Raw genomic sequence first — 19,139 nt, forward strand, 5'->3', positions numbered from 1 at the left:
GCACTGGCTATTGCATGCATGGCTGCCAAGTGGTTGAGGAGGGGGTACTTCATTTTGCATAAGTTTGAGTTCTTTGGCTATGGATGGAAAGGATATTGGAAGTAGAAATTGCCAATAAGAAAAAGATAGAAATACAACTATGGGAAATCTCATTTTATACACACTAAAATTCAATCCCATCACCTTTTCTTTCTTGTGCAATCTGACTCAATCTTTTCAGATCAGTACTTTGGAGAAGGTTAGAAAGCTGCAACTTTTTAAGCAGCTTGCAACACTCTTGATTTTGGTTGGCACAAGTTTCCACTGTAATGATCAATTATTTTGCACTTTGATATAAAAAAAATTAAACATATTCAAGGAAAAGATGCTCAATCTTACCAATCAGAATCACTGAAACAAACAAATCTTAAACAAATTCTGTGAAACCTAAAAATGTTCATTTGAAATTGGTACAGTAAAATTAATTTTGTAAGCGAACTATCTGCAGTTGAATAATATAGACAAGGACAAGATAACTTTAAAAAAGGCTCATTTACAGTTTGAGCTGCCATTTTATTTGCATTGTGTGACTAATAAAAACAGTAAAATGCTGAGCTTGGATTGCACTGGTTCATTTTTGATTCCATTTAGAAGTCTTTCAAGGAATAGAATCCCTTTCAATGTCCATCAAGGTGTTTAAAACAGCGGCTTACATCAGCAACAAATTATTCCAACAGCCTTGCACCATTGATGGCACAATCTTGTGTACTTGAAAACAAAATATGAGCCATTGCTGACTTCAATCCTTGCTCAAATTTGCTTGCCTGGCCAGGATGCACACATCTGACTTGCAAGTGCGAAGACACAGTACAGCCAGACTCATCATTATTCCTTTAAAAATAGATATGGTTTAGTTTCAGAAGTTCATTTAAAAAAGAATCAATATATTTTTATTTCATACAGATTAGTCATAATCCATTGGCAGAATGTTGAAATGTGTAACTTTCCTTTTCAAGTATTTACACTCAATATTGAGTCCTTTAAATTTTCGCTAATATGCTTTATTCTTGTTTCAGCTACTGAGAAATGCAAGATAGGGAGCAAACTTGAATCACACTGATACTTCTCTCTCTCCCTGATGGAAAGTTCTTGGTCTCTACTTAGCACTTCTCCCACAGATAATATGACCAAGATAGTAAATTCAGGGTATTGTCACTTGGGCAGAATGATCCAGATCTGACTAAGTGCTGCATCACAAAAATTTACAATTGCTTCCAGCTTCACATTGTATGGAATGAGGAATGTTATGAAACATGTTACAGGCAAACCTTTTGCTCACTTACGTTTCTCAGATGGAGGTGAACAATGAATCAGTTGAGAAGTGCAGAGAAGTTAGTTCACACAATTGCTAGTTTGTTTCTGTACGAGAGGTAGGAGGCATTTTGTCTGATGTTATTTCCCAAAATGACAGCCCAATAACAATCCCACATTGTTTACCTATTTGTACACAAACATATTTAACTATATACACACACACAAAACAAAAGCACATTCTCTCTTTCAGGAATATCAATGTTTAGCATTGTACTATTCTGATTCCCTAGTTTATGATAATTAGTAGGTCTCAAACAAGTTTGCTATAGGATGCTATAAATTACTTTAAATCCTTGGATTTGGGGTGATGGTGGGGGAGCGGGAAAAGACTTTCTACTCCTGATTGCCAGCTGGAAACCAGTGCTGAAATTCTTCACCTGTGCCTTTTATGAGCAGATATCAGGCACACGTCCAGGTCACTTAGATAGCCTACTGCAGAGCTGCTAGTTTTCATAATAATATCCTCGCACTCATCATTCTCAGGAGGCAGGGGCTAATGTTGGGGGTTGGTGGAGGGGGGGCAAGAATATGGGATGAAATCCAACAAAAAAAAGGCAAGGCCAGTAAAAGATTTTATTTGCATAACACTAAAGTCAGGAATAGTGCTCTGAGAATTCAAGACTCCAAGTGGGAGCACTGAAGCTGTCTGAAAGTTTTCACTGAAAGAGGAGGATGGAGGCTCAAAAATGTTATTTGAGTGCCTGCTTGGGATATTTTAATTTGATTGTGGTGCTGCTGAGAGTCAACTGCAAGTTATTGTAGTACTTTAACTTGGTAGAAATCTACCACCCAAATTTAAAATCCCCCCATCCCAACTCAATCAACAAAAAGTTACTGACGTGCAAAGATATATAAAAATAAAACCACAATACCGACTGATACTAATGCTAATTAATGAATACTTCAGGACAGTAATCTAGTGAAGGAAAAAAATGACATTTGATGTACTGTTCACTAGATATGGAGACAATCATACAACAAGGTATAGGCTTCAAAGATATTTTAGCAATTGGTAATTGAAGTCAACGTTTATATTAAAAACAAACATCTCATTGGAGCTTAATTGTACACAAGTATAAGAATCGCAGCAATCATTATGTAATCAATTTCAACACTATCAGCTTTTCTCAAAGACTTGATACAGTGCTTCAAATCAGATTGCTGTCAACAGGTTAAAAAAAGACCAGAGTAAGTTTGATACATCTATTAAAACTCAAAATTGAAAAACTACATTTACACATTATTGCTGCACATTTTCATCTTGCTCCCTCAGCGCACAGTCTGATGTATCGAACAAATGAAACTTATTCGAGTCATGCTTCTTAAGTTCTTTCAGTTTCATGTTCTCCATTTTCAGCATGTTCACTTCCTAAAACAAAAAAATGCAAATTAACAATATTATATGTGCTACAGCCATGGAATAATGTAAATTGAACTGCAAAGAGGCAGCTGTGGGAGCTAACCTAGTTGCTAACCTAGTATGGAAGCACATTTCACCTAAACAGGAGTTTTGTGCAGAGATAAGGTGATTCTGAATGTACAGGATTAAGTCCATAGGAGCAAGAAAAGGCGGAAATCAGAAGCTAGTGAGGCAGCCATAACATACATGCCACACATAAGAGCAGGTCAGAGGCTTGGGTAGCTAGAGGTGAGAGGCTGGTACTTCTGTGGAGAGTTACTCAACTCCTGACTCTGCAAAGCCTGTCCACCATCTACAAAACAAAGTCAGGAATTCGATGGAAAACTCTCCACTTACCTGGATGAGTGTGGCTCCAGCAACACTCGAAGCACGGCACCACCCAAAACAAAGCAGTCTGCTTGATTGGCACCCCATACACCACCTTAAATGTTCACTCCCTCCACCACCGACACACAGTGGCAGCAATGTGCACCCATCTACAAGGTGCACTGCAGGAATTCACCAAGGCTCCTTTCAGCAATGCCTTCCAAATTCATAAGCTTTACCTCCTAGAAGGGCAAGGGCAGTAGGCACATGGGAACAACATAACCTACAGGTTCCACTCCAATCCACACACCATCCTGGCTTAGAACTATATTGCTGTTCCTTCACTGTCATGGGATCAAAATACTGGAACTCCCTTCCCAGCTGCACTGTGGGTGTACCTGCGCCAGATGGACTGCAGCAGTTCAAGCAGCAGCTCACAATCACCTTTAAGGGCAATTACCGATGGGCAATAAACACTGGCCTCACCAGTGACACCTACATCCCACAAAATAATCTGTTTGGGAAGGATGTATGTACACCAGATCCCGGAAACTTGAATGTACCCTGCCAGGTTGGGGAACTTGCCAAGGTAAAGGTCAATGATTCAAAAGATTTAATGCTTCTTCTATGCTGATTTAGTTGAACTCAGGTAGAATCGTGTTGGGGGGCTGTTACAATTGGCTTCAGCACACCCAAATTTGGAAAAGAGAAAGTAAATAAAATCAGGGTTCTTGCTCCTGATAGTTATCCATTAGTCATTGATTATCCATTGGTCATTCATGATAATATTGAGTAAGGTCCGAATTGGGCTTGGATGGTACACCTGCTCCAAATCCCTCCCCGCCCCACAGTGATCAGTTAGTCCCATTAAAGGCTCTTCATGTAAATAATGGCAACTTGGGCAGGGTATTGGAAGGTGACATGATGCCTACTGACCCCTATTTTAGTCAGTCAATCTCTCCCTGGCAGTTTGAAGACTATGCCAGAAAAAACAATTATATAATTGTAATTTTGTCTATATAAAAAAAAAATGGAGATGAGAACAGAGCAAAAGGCATATAAAACAGTTTAATTATTATGCTCACTGTGTGACTTCTATGCAGAACAAAATTTCCTAATCAAAAATCTAATAAAGATAAGACTTCCTGTGTTTAAAATATCGTACCTCTTGGAGACGAACATGTTCCTTCTTGACTTTAACCAAATGTTGTATTTTTTGCTGCAAGTTCTGGTGTCCTACCAATTTGCCATTCTCTTCAGTAAGGCTGGCCACTTGTTCCCTAAGAGTTTCAACCTCCTGCAGATTGACAATAAAGAATTAAGAAAGCTTATACTAAAGAGGAAAAAAACCTCGTTAGCTTTAATTTTATATGAAATAGTTCACCCCCAGGAAATAGGTGATGCACTGTATTTTTGCATGTGGCATCTGGGTATGAACTAAACCTACATTGATCCAACGACATAGGAGGGACAAGGAAAGAAGTTCTGCATAGTTAGTGTGAAGAACTAGGTACCAAACTAAGAAGCAGAACCTCAAAAGGTAACAATCTCTGGATTATTACCTGTGCCGTGTACAAACTACCGTCGGGCAAATAAGATTAGTGAAATGAATTCGTGCCTCAAGAACTGGTGTTGGAGAAGTGGGTTCCATTTAGTGAGGCACTGGCATCAGTACTGGGGAAAGTGGGGCTGTACTGTTGGGACAGTCTACACTTGAATCGTGCTGGGTACAATGTTCTAGTGAGCTGCATAACTAAGGAAGTAGAGAGGGTTTTAAACTAAACAAGGCGGGGTGATGGATCAAGCTTGGGCAGAGTAAAAGGAGGAGAGCAAAATAGTAATATAGGAAATGAGGGTCAGAGAATGGCAGCAAGGGACAGAGAAAAAACCTAAGAATACACCAACAGTAAAGACTACATATTATAAAGATGACATAAAGGCAAAACTAAACGCTCTGTATCTGAATGTGCATAGCATTCATAACAAAGTAAATAAATTGACAGCACACATTTAAGTAATCAATTATGATCTGAAGCCATTATAGAGACATGGCTGCAGGATGACAAGGTCCTGAATTTTGAGGGGTATATGACATTCAAGAAGAATAGGAAGCATGGTAAAGGTGGAAGGGCAGCACTGTTGATCAAGGATGGAACTTCTACAATAGTTAGAGAAGATGACCTTGTTTCAGGAAATCAAGATGTAGAATCGGTTTGGGTGGAGATGAGGAATCGTAGTGGAAATAAGTCATTAGTGGGAGTGCTCTACAGGCCCACTAACAGTAACTACAATGTAGGACAAAGTATACAAGAAAAAATATTGGGTGCTTGTGATAAAGGGAAGGCAATAATCATGGGTGATTTTAATCTACCCATAAACTGGAAAAATCAGATTGGCAGTAGTGGCCTGGATGAGGAGATCATAGAATGCTTTTGAGATAGTCTCTTAAAGCAACACATTCTGGAACCAACCAGAGCGCAGGTTATATTAGACTAGGTGTTGTGTAATGTGACAGAATTAATTAATGACCTCAGAATAAACGCACCCCTAGGCAGCAGCGATCACAATACGAATGAATTTTTATTCCAGTTTGAAAGGGAGAACAGAGAGTCTAAGACTAGGATTTTAAATTTAAATAAGGGCATTTATGTGGGCATGAGAGCTGAGCTAGCTGAAGTGAACTGGGATACTAGGCTAGGGAATAGATCAATAGAGAAGCAGTGGTAGACATTTAAGGGGATTTTTCAGAATACACAGAATAAGTATATTCCTACAGTAAAGAAAAATTCTAATGGGAGAACATACCATCCGCGGTTAACTAAAGAAGGAAAGCAACAAACTTAAGGAAAATGCATATAACTGCGCAAAGGTAAGTGGTAGGCCAGGTGATTGATCAGAATATAAAGAACGGTAGAGAATGATTAAAAGGTTAAGCAGGAAAACGAAATTAGAGTACGAGAGGAAACTTGTTGGAAATGTAAGAATAGATAGCAAGAGTTTCTACAGGTATTTAAAAAGGAAAAGAGTAAGTAAAGTGAGTGTTAGTCCTCTAGAGTGACAATGGGGAGTTAATAGTGGATAAGAAAATGGCAGATGAAATGAACAAATATTTTGCTTCTGCTTTCACTATAGAAGATACAAAAAACATTCCAGTAATAGCTGTAAATCAGGTGGAAGAGAGAGAGGAATTTGGTGAAATTACAAATCACTAGGGAAGCAGTACTGAGCAAACTGATGGAGCTGCAGGTTGACATGTTCCAGGTCCTGATGGACCTCATCCTAGGACCCTAAAAGAGGTGGCTAATGAGATAGTAGAAGTGTTGGTGTTAATTTTACAATATTCGCTAGATTCTGGAAAGGTTCCATTAGACTAGAAAGTAGCAAATATAACCCTTCTATTCAAGAAGGGAGGAAGACAGAAAACAGGACACTATAGGCCAGTTAGCTTGATGTATGTCATCGGGATGGTATTAGAATCAATCATTAAAGAGGTTATAGCTGGGCACTTAGAAAAACTCAAGGTAATCGGAAAGAGTCAGCATGGTTTTGTTAACGGGAAATCATGTTTAACCAATTTATTGAAATTCTTTGAAGGAGTAATATGTGCTGTAGATAAAGGAGAGTCTGTAGTTGTACTGTACTTGGATTTCCAGAAGGCATTTGATGAGGTGCCACATCAAAAGTTATTGCGGAAAATAAAAGCTCATGGTGTAGGGGGTAACATGTTAGCATGGATAGAAGTTTGGCTGACTGGCAGAAAACAGAGTATATGCATAAATGGTCTTTTTCTGATTGGCAGAGTCCTGCAGTGGCCTGTGCTGTGGCCTCAACTTTTTGCAATTTATATCAATGACTTAGATGAGGGGAGTGAAGGCATGGTAGCTACTTTTGCAGATAACTAAAAAAACGGGAGGAAAGTAGGTTGTGAAGAGAACATGTGCAACTTTGGAACTCTCTGCCTCAAAAGGCACTGAATATTTTTCAGGCAGAGGTAGATTGATTCCCTTGCCTAACAAGAATCTATGGTTATCAAGGGTAGACGGGAATGTGGAACTCGAAATACACATGATCTTATTGAATGGTGGAGCAGGCTCGAGGGGCTGAATGGCTTACCTCTGCTCCTATTTCATTCGTACATAAGGAGGTTGCAGCCAGATATAGGTAAGTTGAGTGAGTGACGAAGTATAATGTGGGAAATGTGAAGTTGTTCACTTTGTAAGAATAAAAAAAGCACAGTTTTACTTAAACGGAGAACGACTACAGAATTCCGAGGTGCAGAGGGATCTAGGTGTTCTAGTGCACGAGTCACAATAAGTTAGTATGCAGGTACGGCAAGTAATTAAGAAGGCTATGGAATGCTATCCTTTATTATGAGAAGAAATGAACATAAAAGTAAGAATAAAAACAAAAACAAAAAAACTGCGGATGCTGGAAATCCAAAACAAAAACAGAATTACCTGGAAAAACTCAGCAGGTCTGGCAGCATCGGCGGAGAAGAAAAGAGTTGACGTTTCGAGTCCTCATGACCCTTCGTCGAAGGGTCATGAGGACTCGAAACGTCAACTCTTTTCTTCTCCGCCGATGCTGCCAGACCTGCTGAGTTTTTCCAGGTATTTCTGTTTTTATAAAAGTAAGAATGTTATGTTTCAGTTACACAGGGCATTGGTGAGACCACATCTCAAATACTACGTGCAGTTTTGGTATCATTGTACAAGGAAAGATGTAAATGTGTTGGAGGCGGTTCAGAGGAGGTTTACTAGATTGATACCTGGAATGATCAGGTTATCTTATAAGGAAAGGTTGGACACACTGGGCTTGTTTCCACTGGAGTTAGAGTGAGTGGTGACTTGATTGAAGTATATAAGATCCTGAACGGTCTCAACAAAGTTGACGTGGAAAGGATATTTCCTCTTGTGGGTGAGTCCAGAACTAGGAGGCACTGGTTTAAAATTAGGGGTCGCCCTTTTACTGCAGAGAGGAGGAGAATTTTTCTTCTCTCCGAGTGTTGTGCGACTTTGGAACACTCCTCAGAAGGCAGTGGAGGCTGGACCACTGAATATTTTTAAGGTGGAGGTAGATTGATTCCCTTGCCTAACAAGAACCTAAGGTTAATGGGGGTAGATGGGAATATGGAATTCAAAACACAAACAGATCAGCCATGATCTTATTGAATGGCAGAGCAGGCTCGAGAGGCCAAATGGCCTACTCTGCTTCTATTTCATATGTTCTTAAAATTTCTTGTAAGCTGGCTGTAAGGATCCTATATGAACAGAGGTAGGAACACCTCACTTCTTAGTGGTCATGTGTCTCCATGAAAAAAGAAACCCTAATTTGCCATCTCACTCAGGAAAGCCACAAAGATGATGTGTGCACAAAATGGAGATGGGAACGGAAACATCTCAGGCTATAAAAGTATGGGATTAGAGCACTGTACAAAGAACGTTCAGCTGCAGAGTAAAATGTCAATGATCTGGCATTGCCTGAGATGTTGTGCTTCCCAGTGCTAATACCCATTACATTAGCCAGTAAAAAAAAGTAAACTACCTAGAAATACACTAGCGAATGCTAATATGGTTTGCCTTTTTTTATAGCCAACATTTAGTTTATCTGTCGACCTAGTAAAATTTCAGTTATTTAGAAATGTTGTATCCAATTATCATTACACCATCAGAAGAACAGTTCATCATTGAATGACAGAGCTCAAGAGGCAGCCATTTGGCTTATCATGCCTGTGCTAGCTGTTTTGTGCTCTCTCAATGGAGAACTTATTTAAAAATATTCTTAAAACAATCCTGATAACTTTAAACCAATTTTCAGCAGGAAGTCTCCATATGGGAAGCTAGTCAAATTCTGGAAATTGTTTCCTGAAAAGTGAACAACATTTATTGTTAATCAGGCTAGTCACATTTATGAATAGTTCTTCCCAAAAGACACTTAATTGTTTAAGGTGTACATCATATAGATCATATATACCGTGCTATTAAGCACACCTTCAAACTATTTGAAGACAAGTCAACAGCTTCAAATCATTCTTCAGTCCCAATACAGCTCAATAATATACAGTATTGCCCAAATTTCAATTAAAATAGTTATAGAGGAATATTTATTAAATTACTTACACTTCTGAGGATTACAAGTTGTTTTGTACTAAAGATTTGAATTATCCAATAACTTGAATTAAGTGCTATAAAGTGGGAATTTTGTGCTAAAACTTGAATCATCAGGTTAAGTTGAACTTAGAGGAGGCTGTACTTTTAAAGCTGGTATACAATTACATCCATAACTCAATACACCGCACATAAAAAGCCTCAGCGTAGCCATGAAAATCTATGAAGGTCTGATTTATGCATCAGATGTCACATCAATAAATTGCTAGTTTTTTGTCAGTCCTGCTTTCCCCCATCTCATCTCAATGATGTGACAAATTAAAATGACAAAAAATTTCACACTTACAAGTTTTTGCTTCCTCTTCCTGTAATTCAAGCATTTAATCTTGGGTGAATCCAACTAAACTGTTGCATTCATTTCTCTATGGTCTTAACTTGACAAATTCATTCATTACCCAAGTAAGTCTCTCTTTCTCTTCACAAGCAGATTCGAGCGCTGACCGAAACTCTTCCTTGTCAATGAAAGCTTTTGCTTCTAAATTCCTAGTCCGCTCTGCTTCCTCTTGAAACGTTTTAATGGAACACTGAATAGCTTCCAGTGTTGTTTTTTTCTCTGCTAATCTATAGATGGAAGAGATTGATTTACACAATTTAACACGTGTAATTGCTGGTACAGACGCTAAATCAAACTGTGCAGTTTTGAAGTTTTTTTTTTAAAAAGTGTGCACCGTATATAAAACTATTTTGCCAAGTGGTTTCTTTTATTTTAGGACTTAGGTACTTCAATTTTCTTTAATTAAAGACACAAAAGTGATATAAGCAGAAGACAGAATAAGATGAAGAACAATTTTCTAATGGATAATGCACCATGTAGTCTCGTATAATAGAGCAGAAAAATCACATGTCTTATGTGCCAATCTCATCAATCTCAGCTAGAGAAACAGCTATGGTATCAGATAGCCTCACTGCTATGGGTTACAGCGATTTGGGGTGCAGTGTGGTTAAGAAATCAGCCATGCTTCCCACCACTCCCCTCCCCCTGCCCAAGTAAGCATTGAATGATTCTTAGTGAAAAGTCGATGGATGTGGAGCCAATATTGAGCTTGTGAGGCCTCAGTGATCAAATGACATACTGATATTCAAGGTGAATGGTTGAAGAATACTTAGTTGAACAAGGTATTCAAAGATGGATGTGGAATTATATCCCAACAGGAGTCAACACGGTACCTTCAGGAAAGAGAAAACAGGAGCTGGCTAGGGGAATATACCATCCATCTTAAAACAAAATTACCTCAGAATATGGAACCTACCAGGAAAATAACAAAAATACTTGATGATTAGCGAATGCTTTCAGGAGAGCTGAATGTGAAATGGCATCTTGCAAGATTATCATTTTGTATATGAATTACCGATGTTTTTGAAAATGGGAAAGACTTTCTTCTTTATTAGCACTTTTTAAAGCCTGATTCCACCATCTTCTCCCTACACAAAGGGGAATTTTACGTTCTAATGCTCTGCAGCATGCATCATTTCTCCTTGAAAGGTTCCCTGCCTGGAAATCAGCCTGATTGACAACCTTACAAACATTCAAGCATACGAAACAGAACAGGCGGCCATTCGGCTGGAGTCTTCCCTGCCATTCAATAAGATTATGGCTGATCTCTTTCTGTTTCGAATTCCACACTTGCATTTACCTTCAATGACCTTTGATTCCCTTGCCTATCAAGAATCTATCTACCTCTGCCTTAAAAATATTCAAAGACCCACCTCCATCACCTTCGGATGCAGAGTTCCAAAGTCGCACAACGTTCTGGGGGAAAAAGTTTCTCCTCATCTCTGTCGTAAAATGGCAATCCCTAATTTTAAAATAGTGGGCCTAGTTCCAGACTCACCCACGAGAGGAAACATCCTTTCCATGTTCACCTTGTCAATACAATTCAGGATCTTACATATTTCAATCATGTCACCACTCACTGTTCTAATCTCCAGTGGAAACAAACCCAGTCTGTCTAACCTTTCCTCATAAGACAACCTGCTCATTCCAGGTATCAATCTAGTAAACCTCCTCTGAACTGCCTCTAATGCATTACATCCTTCCTTAAATGAGACCAGTATTTGGGATGTGGCCTCACCAATGTTCTGTGTAACTGAAGGATAACATCCTTACTTTTATAAATAAAAACAAAAAAACTGCGGATGCTGGAAATCCAAAACAAAAACAGAATTACCTGGAAAAACTCAGCAGGTCTGGCAGCATCGGCGGAGAAGAAAAGAGTTGACGTTTCGAGTCCTCATGACCCTTCGACAGAACTTGAGTTCGAGTCCAGGAAAGAGCTGAAATATAAGCTGGTTTAAGGTGTGTGTGTGGGGGGCGGAGAGATAGAGAGACAGAGAGGTGGAGGGGGTTGGTGTGGTTGTAGCGACAAACAAGCAGTGATAGAAGCAGATCATCAAAAGATGTCAACAACAATAGTACAATAGAACACATAGGTGTTAAAGTTAAAGTTGGTGATATTATCTAAACGAATGTGCTAATTAAGAATGGATGGTAGGGCACTCAAGGTATAGCTCTAGTGGGTTTTTTTTTTATATAATGGAAATAGGTGGGAAAAGGAAAATCTTTATAATTTATTGGGAAAAAAAAAAGAAGGGGGAAACAGAAAGGGGGTGGGGATGGGGGAGGGGACTCACGACCTAAAGTTGTTGAATTCAATATTCAGTCCGGAAGGCTGTAAAGTCCCTAGTCGGAAGATGAGGTGTTGTTCCTCCAGTTTGCGTTGGGCTTCACTGGAACAATGCAGCAAGCCAAGGACAGACATGTGGGCAAGAGAGCAGGGTGGAGTGTTAAAATGGCAAGCGACAGGGAGGTTTGGGTCATTCTTGCGGACAGACCGCAGGTGTTCTGCAAAGCGGTCGCCCAGTTTACGTTTGGTCTCTCCAATGTAGAGGAGACCACATTGGGAGCAACGAATGCAGTAGACTAAGTTGGGGGAAATGCAAGTGAAATGCTGCTTCACTTGAAAGGAGTGTTTGGGTCCTTGGACGGTGAGGAGAGAGGAAGTGAAGGGGCAGGTGTTGCATCTTTTGCGTGGGCAAGGGGTTGTGCCATAGGAGGGGGTTGAGGAGTAGGGGGTGATGGAGGAGTGGACCAGGGTGTCCCGGAGGGAGCGATCCCTACGGAATGCCGATAAGGGGGGTGAAGGGAAGATGTGTTTGGTAGTGGCATCATGCTGGAGTTGGCGGAAATGGCGGAGGATGATCCTTTGAATGCGGAGGCTGGTGGGGTGATAAGTGAGGACAAGGGGGACCCTATCATGTTTCTGGGAGGGAGGAGAAGGAGTGAGGGCGGATGCGCGGGAGATGGGCCGGACACGGTTGAGGGCCCTGTCAACGACCGTGGGTGGAAAACCTCGGTTAAGGAAGAAGGAGGACATGTCAGAGGAACTGTTTTTGAATGTAGCATCATCGGAACAGATGCGACGGAGGCGAAGGAACTGAGAGAATGGGATGGAGTCCTTACAGGAAGTGGGGTGTGAGGAGCTGTAGTCGAGATAGCTGTGGGTGTCGGTGGGTTTGTAATGGATATTGGTGGACAGTCTATCACCAGAGATTGAGACAGAGAGGTCAAGGAAGGGAAGGGAAGTGTCAGAGATGGACCACGTGAAAATGATGGAGGGGTGGAGATTGGAAGCAAAATTAATAAATTTTTCCAAGTCCTGACGAGAGCATGAAGCAGCACCGAAATAATCATCGATGTACCGGAGAAAGAGTTGTGGAAGGGGGCCGGAGTAGGACTGCAACAAGGAATGTTCCACATACCCCATAAAGAGACAGGCATAGCTGGGGCCCATGCGGGTACCCATAGCCACACCTTTTATTTGGAGGAAGTGAGAGGAGTTGAAGGAGAAATTGTTCAGCGTGAGAACAAGTTCAGCCAGACGGAGGAGAGTAGTGGTGGATGGGGATTGTTCGGGCCTCTGTTCGAGGAAGAAGCTAAGGGCCCTCAGACCATCCTGGTGGGGGATGGAGGTGTAGAGGGATTGGACGTCCATGGTGAAGAGGAAGCGGTAGGGGCCAGGGAACTGGAAATTGTTGATGTGACGTAAGGTGTCAGAGGAATCACGGATGTAGGTGGGAAGGGACTGGACAAGGGGAGAGAGAAGGGAGTCAAGATAACGAGAAATGAGTTCTGTGGGGCAGGAGCAAGCTGAGACGATCGGTCTACCGGGGCAGTTCTGTTTGTGGATTTTGGGTAGGAGATAGAAGCGGGCCATCCGAGGTTGGGCAACTATCAGGTTGGAAGCTGTGGGAGGGAGATCCCCAGAGGAGATGAGGTCAGTGACAGTCCTGGAAACAATGGCTTGATGTTCAGTGGTGGGGTCATGGTCCAGGGAGAGGTAGGAGGAAGTGTCTGCGAGTTGACGCTCAGCCTCCGCGTGGTAGAGGTCAGTGCGCCAGACAACAACAGCACCACCCTTGTCAGCGGGTTTGATGACAATGTCAGGGTTGGACCTGAGAGAATGGAGTGCAGTAAGTTCAGAGAGAGACAGGTTAGAATGGGTGAGAGGAGCAGAGAAATTGAGACGACTAATGTCGCGCCGACAGTTCTCAATGAAAAGATCGAGAGAAGGTAAGAATCCAGAGGGAGGGGTCCAGGTGGAGGGAGAATATTGAAGATGGGTAAAAGGATCCGTTGAACTTGGAGAGGACTCCTGCCCAAAGAAGTGAGCCCGGAGACGAAGACGGCGGAAGAAGAGGGGAAGGTCAGGGGGTATAGTGAATACACGGCTGGGGTTGGGATTGGAAGATGGGGTGGGGACGGAGGGACGGGCAGGGGTGGAGGGTCCTAGATGGGTGTTGGTGTCGATGAGTTGTTGGAGCTTGCGTTCCTTAGCACTTGAAAGAAAGAGAAAAAGTTTCTTGTTGAGGCGTCGGATGAGCCGAAGGATAAAATGAAACTGGGGGCACGCGCAGCTTTGAAAAAGGGTACGGCGGTGCTGCTGGAGGGAGAGGTCGAGTGTGTTCATATGGCGGCGCATGGCACTGAGAGTGGATTTCAGAATGTGACGGGAACAGCAGTCCGAGAAACGTTTTATGTCCCGGAGATACCTGTAATCCTGGGTGGGTTCGAAACATGAGGGGTGGAATTTCAGTTGAAATCCATGTGGGGTAAGTCGGAGACGGAGACAGTCACTGAGAAAGGAGATATGGCTGTGAAAGCGGGTTTTAGTAAACACCTTGTCAAACACTAGGAGAGAAATGGAAAGCAATGAAGGTGAACAAGGCAACAGAGAAATCCGGAAATCTTGTCGCAGAGAGGAACAGAACTTCTTCAAGGAGGTAGGCATTTCTTGAAGAGCAGTGGCAGTCAATTAAACACAGAGATAAAAACAAAAAAACTGCGGATGCTGGAAATCCAAAACAAAAACAGAATTACCTGGAAAAACTCAGCAGGTCTGGCAGCATCGGCGGAGAAGAAAAGAGTTGACGTTTCGAGTCCTCATGACCCTTCGACAGAACTTGAGTTCGAGTCCAGGAAAGAGCTGAAATATAAGCTGGTTTAAGGTGTGTGTGTGGGGGGCGGAGAGATAGAGAGACAGAGAGGTGGAGGGGGTTGGTGTGGTTGTAGCGACAAACAAGCAGTGATAGAAGCAGATCATCAAAAGATGTCAACAACAATAGTACAATAGAACACATAGGTGTTAAAGTTAAAGTTGGTGATATTATCTAAACGAATGTGCTAATTAAGAATGGATGGTAGGGCACTCAAGGTATAGCTCTAGTGGGTTTTTTTTTTATATAATGGAAATAGGTGGGAAAAGGAAAATCTTTATAATTTATTGGGAAAAAAAAAAAGAAGGGGGAAACAGAAAGGGGGTGGGGATGGGGGAGGGGACTCACGACCTAAAGTTGTTGAATTCAATATTCAGTCCGGAAGGCTGTAAAGTCCCTAGTCGGAAGATGAGGTGTTGTTCCTCCAGTTTGCGTTGGGCTTCACTGGAACAATGCAGCAAGCCAAGGACAGACATGTGGGCAAGAGAGCAGGGTGGAGTGTTAAAATGGCAAGCGACAGGGAGGTTTGGGTCATTCTTGCGGACAGACCGCAGGTGTTCTGCAAAGCGGTCGCCCAGTTTACGTTTGGTCTCTCCAATGTAGAGGAGACCACATTGGGAGCAACGAATGCAGTAGACTAAGTTGGGGGAAATGCAAGTGAAATGCTGCTTCACTTGAAAGGAGTGTTTGGGTCCTTGGACGGTGAGGAGAGAGGAAGTGAAGGGGCAGGTGTTGCATCTTTTGCGTGGGCAAGGGGTTGTGCCATAGGAGGGGGTTGAGGAGTAGGGGGTGATGGAGGAGTGGACCAGGGTGTCCCGGAGGGAGCGATCCCTACGGAATGCCGATAAGGGGGGTGAAGGGAAGATGTGTTTGGTAGTGGCATCATGCTGGAGTTGGCGGAAATGGCGGAGGATGATCCTTTGAATGCGGAGGCTGGTGGGGTGATAAGTGAGGACAAGGGGGACCCTATCATGTTTCTGGGAGGGAGGAGAAGGAGTGAGGGCGGATGCGCGGGAGATGGGCCGGACACGGTTGAGGGCCCTGTCAACGACCGTGGGTGGAAAACCTCGGTTAAGGAAGAAGGAGGACATGTCAGAGGAACTGTTTTTGAATGTAGCATCATCGGAACAGATGCGACAGAGGCGAAGGAACTGAGAGAATGGGATGGAGTCCTTACAGGAAGTGGGGTGTGAGGAGCTGTAGTCGAGATAGCTGTGGGTGTCGGTGGGTTTGTAATGGATATTGGTGGACAGTCTATCACCAGAGATTGAGACAGAGAGGTCAAGGAAGGGAAGGGAAGTGTCAGAGATGGACCACGTGAAAATGATGGAGGGGTGGAGATTGGAAGCAAAATTAATAAATTTTTCCAAGTCCTGACGAGAGCATGAAGCAGCACCGAAATAATCATCGATGTACCGGAGAAAGAGTTGTGGAAGGGGGCCGGAGTAGGACTGCAACAAGGAATGTTCCACATACCCCATAAAGAGACAGGCATAGCTGGGGCCCATGCGGGTACCCATAGCCACACCTTTTATTTGGAGGAAGTGAGAGGAGTTGAAGGAGAAATTGTTCAGCGTGAGAACAAGTTCAGCCAGACGGAGGAGAGTAGTGGTGGATGGGGATTGTTCGGGCCTCTGTTCGAGGAAGAAGCTAAGGGCCCTCAGACCATCCTGGTGGGGGATGGAGGTGTAGAGGGATTGGACGTCCATGGTGAAGAGGAAGCGGTAGGGGCCAGGGAACTGGAAATTGTTGATGTGACGTAAGGTGTCAGAGGAATCACGGATGTAGGTGGGAAGGGACTGGACAAGGGGAGAGAGAAGGGAGTCAAGATAACGAGAAATGAGTTCTGTGGGGCAGGAGCAAGCTGAGACGATCGGTCTACCGGGGCAGTTCTGTTTGTGGATTTTGGGTAGGAGATAGAAGCGGGCCATCCGAGGTTGGGCAACTATCAGGTTGGAAGCTGTGGGAGGGAGATCCCCAGAGGAGATGAGGTCAGTGACAGTCCTGGAAACAATGGCTTGATGTTCAGTGGTGGGGTCATGGTCCAGGGAGAGGTAGGAGGAAGTGTCTGCGAGTTGACGCTCAGCCTCCGCGTGGTAGAGGTCAGTGCGCCAGACAACAACAGCACCACCCTTGTCAGCGGGTTTGATGACAATGTCAGGGTTGGACCTGAGAGACTTTACAGCCTTCCGGACTGAATATTGAATTCAACAACTTTAGGTCGTGAGTCCCCTCCCCCATCCCCACCCCCTTTCTGTTTCCCCCTTCTTTTTTTTTTCCCAATAAATTATAAAGATTTTCCTTTTCCCACCTATTTCCATTATATAAAAAAAAAAACCCACTAGAGCTATACCTTGAGTGCCCTACCATCCATTCTTAATTAGCACATTCGTTTAGATAATATCACCAACTTTAACTTTAACACCTATGTGTTCTATTGTACTATTGTTGTTGACATCTTTTGATGATCTGCTTCTATCACTGCTTGTTTGTCGCTACAACCACACCAACCCCCTCCACCTCTCTGTCTCTCTATCTCTCCGCCCCCCACACACACACCTTAAACCAGCTTATATTTCAGCTCTTTCCTGGACTCGAACTCAAGTTCTGTCGAAGGGTCATGAGGACTCGAAACGTCAACTCTTTTCTTCTCCGCCGATGCTGCCAGACCTGCTGAGTTTTTCCAGGTAATCCTTACTTTTATGTTTAATTCCTCTCATAATAAAGGATAGCATTCCATTAGCCTTCTTAATTACTTGCCATACCAGCGTACTAACTTTTTGTGATTCATGCACTAGAACATTCAGATCCCTCTGCACCTCGGAATTCTGCAGTCATTCTCCATTTAAGTAATACTCTGCTTTTTTATTTTTTCTGCCAAAGTGAACAATCTCACATTTTCCTACATTATACTCCACCTACCAGTTTTTTGCCCACTCATTCAACCTATCTACATCCGTCTGCAACCTCCTTATGTCCTCTTCACAACATACTTTCCTCCCTAACTTTGTGTCATCTGCAAATTTAGCTACCGTGTCTTCACTCCTCTCATCTAAGTAATTGATATAAATTGTAAAAGGTTGAGGCCCCAGCACAGACCCCTGAGGGACTCCACTCATCACATCCTGCAACACATGGACTGCAGCGGTTCAAGGCGGCAGCTCACCACCACCTTCTCAAGGACAACTAGCGGTGGGCAATAAATGCTGGCCCAGCCAGTGAAGCCCACATCCCGTGAATGAATTAAAAAAAAAATCCTGCCAATCAGAAAGGACCCATTTATGTATATTCTCTATTTTCTGCCTGCCAGCCTATCTATCCATACTAATATGTTACCACCGACATCATGAGCTTAGATTTTCCACAATAACCTTTGATGTGGCACCTCATCAAACGCCTTCTGGAAATCCAAGTATGGCACAGTTACATGCACCCCTTTATCCACAGCGCATGTTACTTCTTCAAAGAACTCCAAATTAGTTAAACATGATTTCCCTTTCACAAAACCATGCTGACTGTTCCCGATTACCTCAAGTTTCTCTAAGTACCAAGCTAAAACCTCCTTAATGAAGCTAAGTGGCCAATAGTTTCCTGTTTTCTGTTGCCCTCCCTTCTTGAATAGAGGGTTATATTTGTTACTTTCCAGTCTGATGGAACCTTTCCAGAATCTAGCAAATTTTGGGAAATTAACACCAACCTCGTTAGCCACCTCTTTTAAGACCCCAGGACGTAGTCCATTAGGACGTGGAGACTAGTCAGCCCACAGCTCCATCAGTTTGCTCAGTACCGCTTCCCCATTGATTGTAATTTCACCAAGTTCCCCTCCCCTTCCACCTCCTGATTTACAACTATTACTGGAATATTTTTTGTATCTTCTATAGTGAAGACAGAAGCAAAATATCTGTTACTTTCATTTGCCATTTCTTTATTATTAACTCCCCATTGTCACTCTCTAGAGGACCAACATTCACTTTACTTACTCTTTTCCTTTTTAAATACCTGTAGAAAATCTTTTTGTCCGTTTTTACGTTCCTAGCTAGCTTCTTCTCATACTCTAATTTCTTTCTCCAGATTAAACTTTTAGTCATTCTCTGCTGTTCTTTATATTCTGACCAATCATCTGACCTGCCACTCACCTTTGCACAGTTATGTGTGTTTCCTTAAGTTTGATGCTTTCCTTAATTTCTTTAGTTAACCATGAATGGTGGGCCCTCCCCTTAGAATTTTTCTTCATAGTAGGAATATACTTATTCTGTGTATTCTGAAATATCCCCTTAAATGTCTGCCACTGCTTCTCTATTGATCTATCCCCTAACCTAGTATCCCAGTTCACTTCAGCTAGCTTAGCTTTCATTCCCACATGATTGCCCTCGTTTAAGTTTAAAATACTAGTCTTAGAC

The 19,139-nt window shown here is 42.5% G+C and overlaps 1 protein-coding gene across 4 annotated transcripts in view; it reads right to left on the reverse strand.

Moving 5' to 3' along the window:
• Window positions 1–512: 512 nt before the first annotated feature.
• kif15 (kinesin family member 15) overlaps window positions 513–19,139 on the reverse strand; it is an 84,926-nt gene continuing 66,299 nt past the window's right edge. For 2 of the 4 annotated variants that reach the window (XM_041184951.1, XM_041184949.1), the window contains exons 33-35: window positions 9,642–9,807; window positions 4,245–4,376; window positions 513–2,722 (exon numbers count right to left, since the gene is read on the reverse strand). In XM_041184951.1, coding sequence (XP_041040885.1) covers window positions 2,594–2,722; window positions 4,245–4,376; window positions 9,642–9,807 — 427 coding nt within the window. In that variant the 3' untranslated portion in view covers window positions 513–2,593. The remainder of the gene's footprint in view (window positions 2,723–4,244; window positions 4,377–9,641; window positions 9,808–19,139) is intronic. The other 2 variants (XR_005942666.1, XM_041184950.1) reach the window with 2 other exon arrangements.

Source organism: Carcharodon carcharias, chromosome 3, assembly GCF_017639515.1.
Source record: "Carcharodon carcharias isolate sCarCar2 chromosome 3, sCarCar2.pri, whole genome shotgun sequence".
NCBI lineage: Eukaryota > Metazoa > Chordata > Chondrichthyes > Lamniformes > Lamnidae > Carcharodon > Carcharodon carcharias.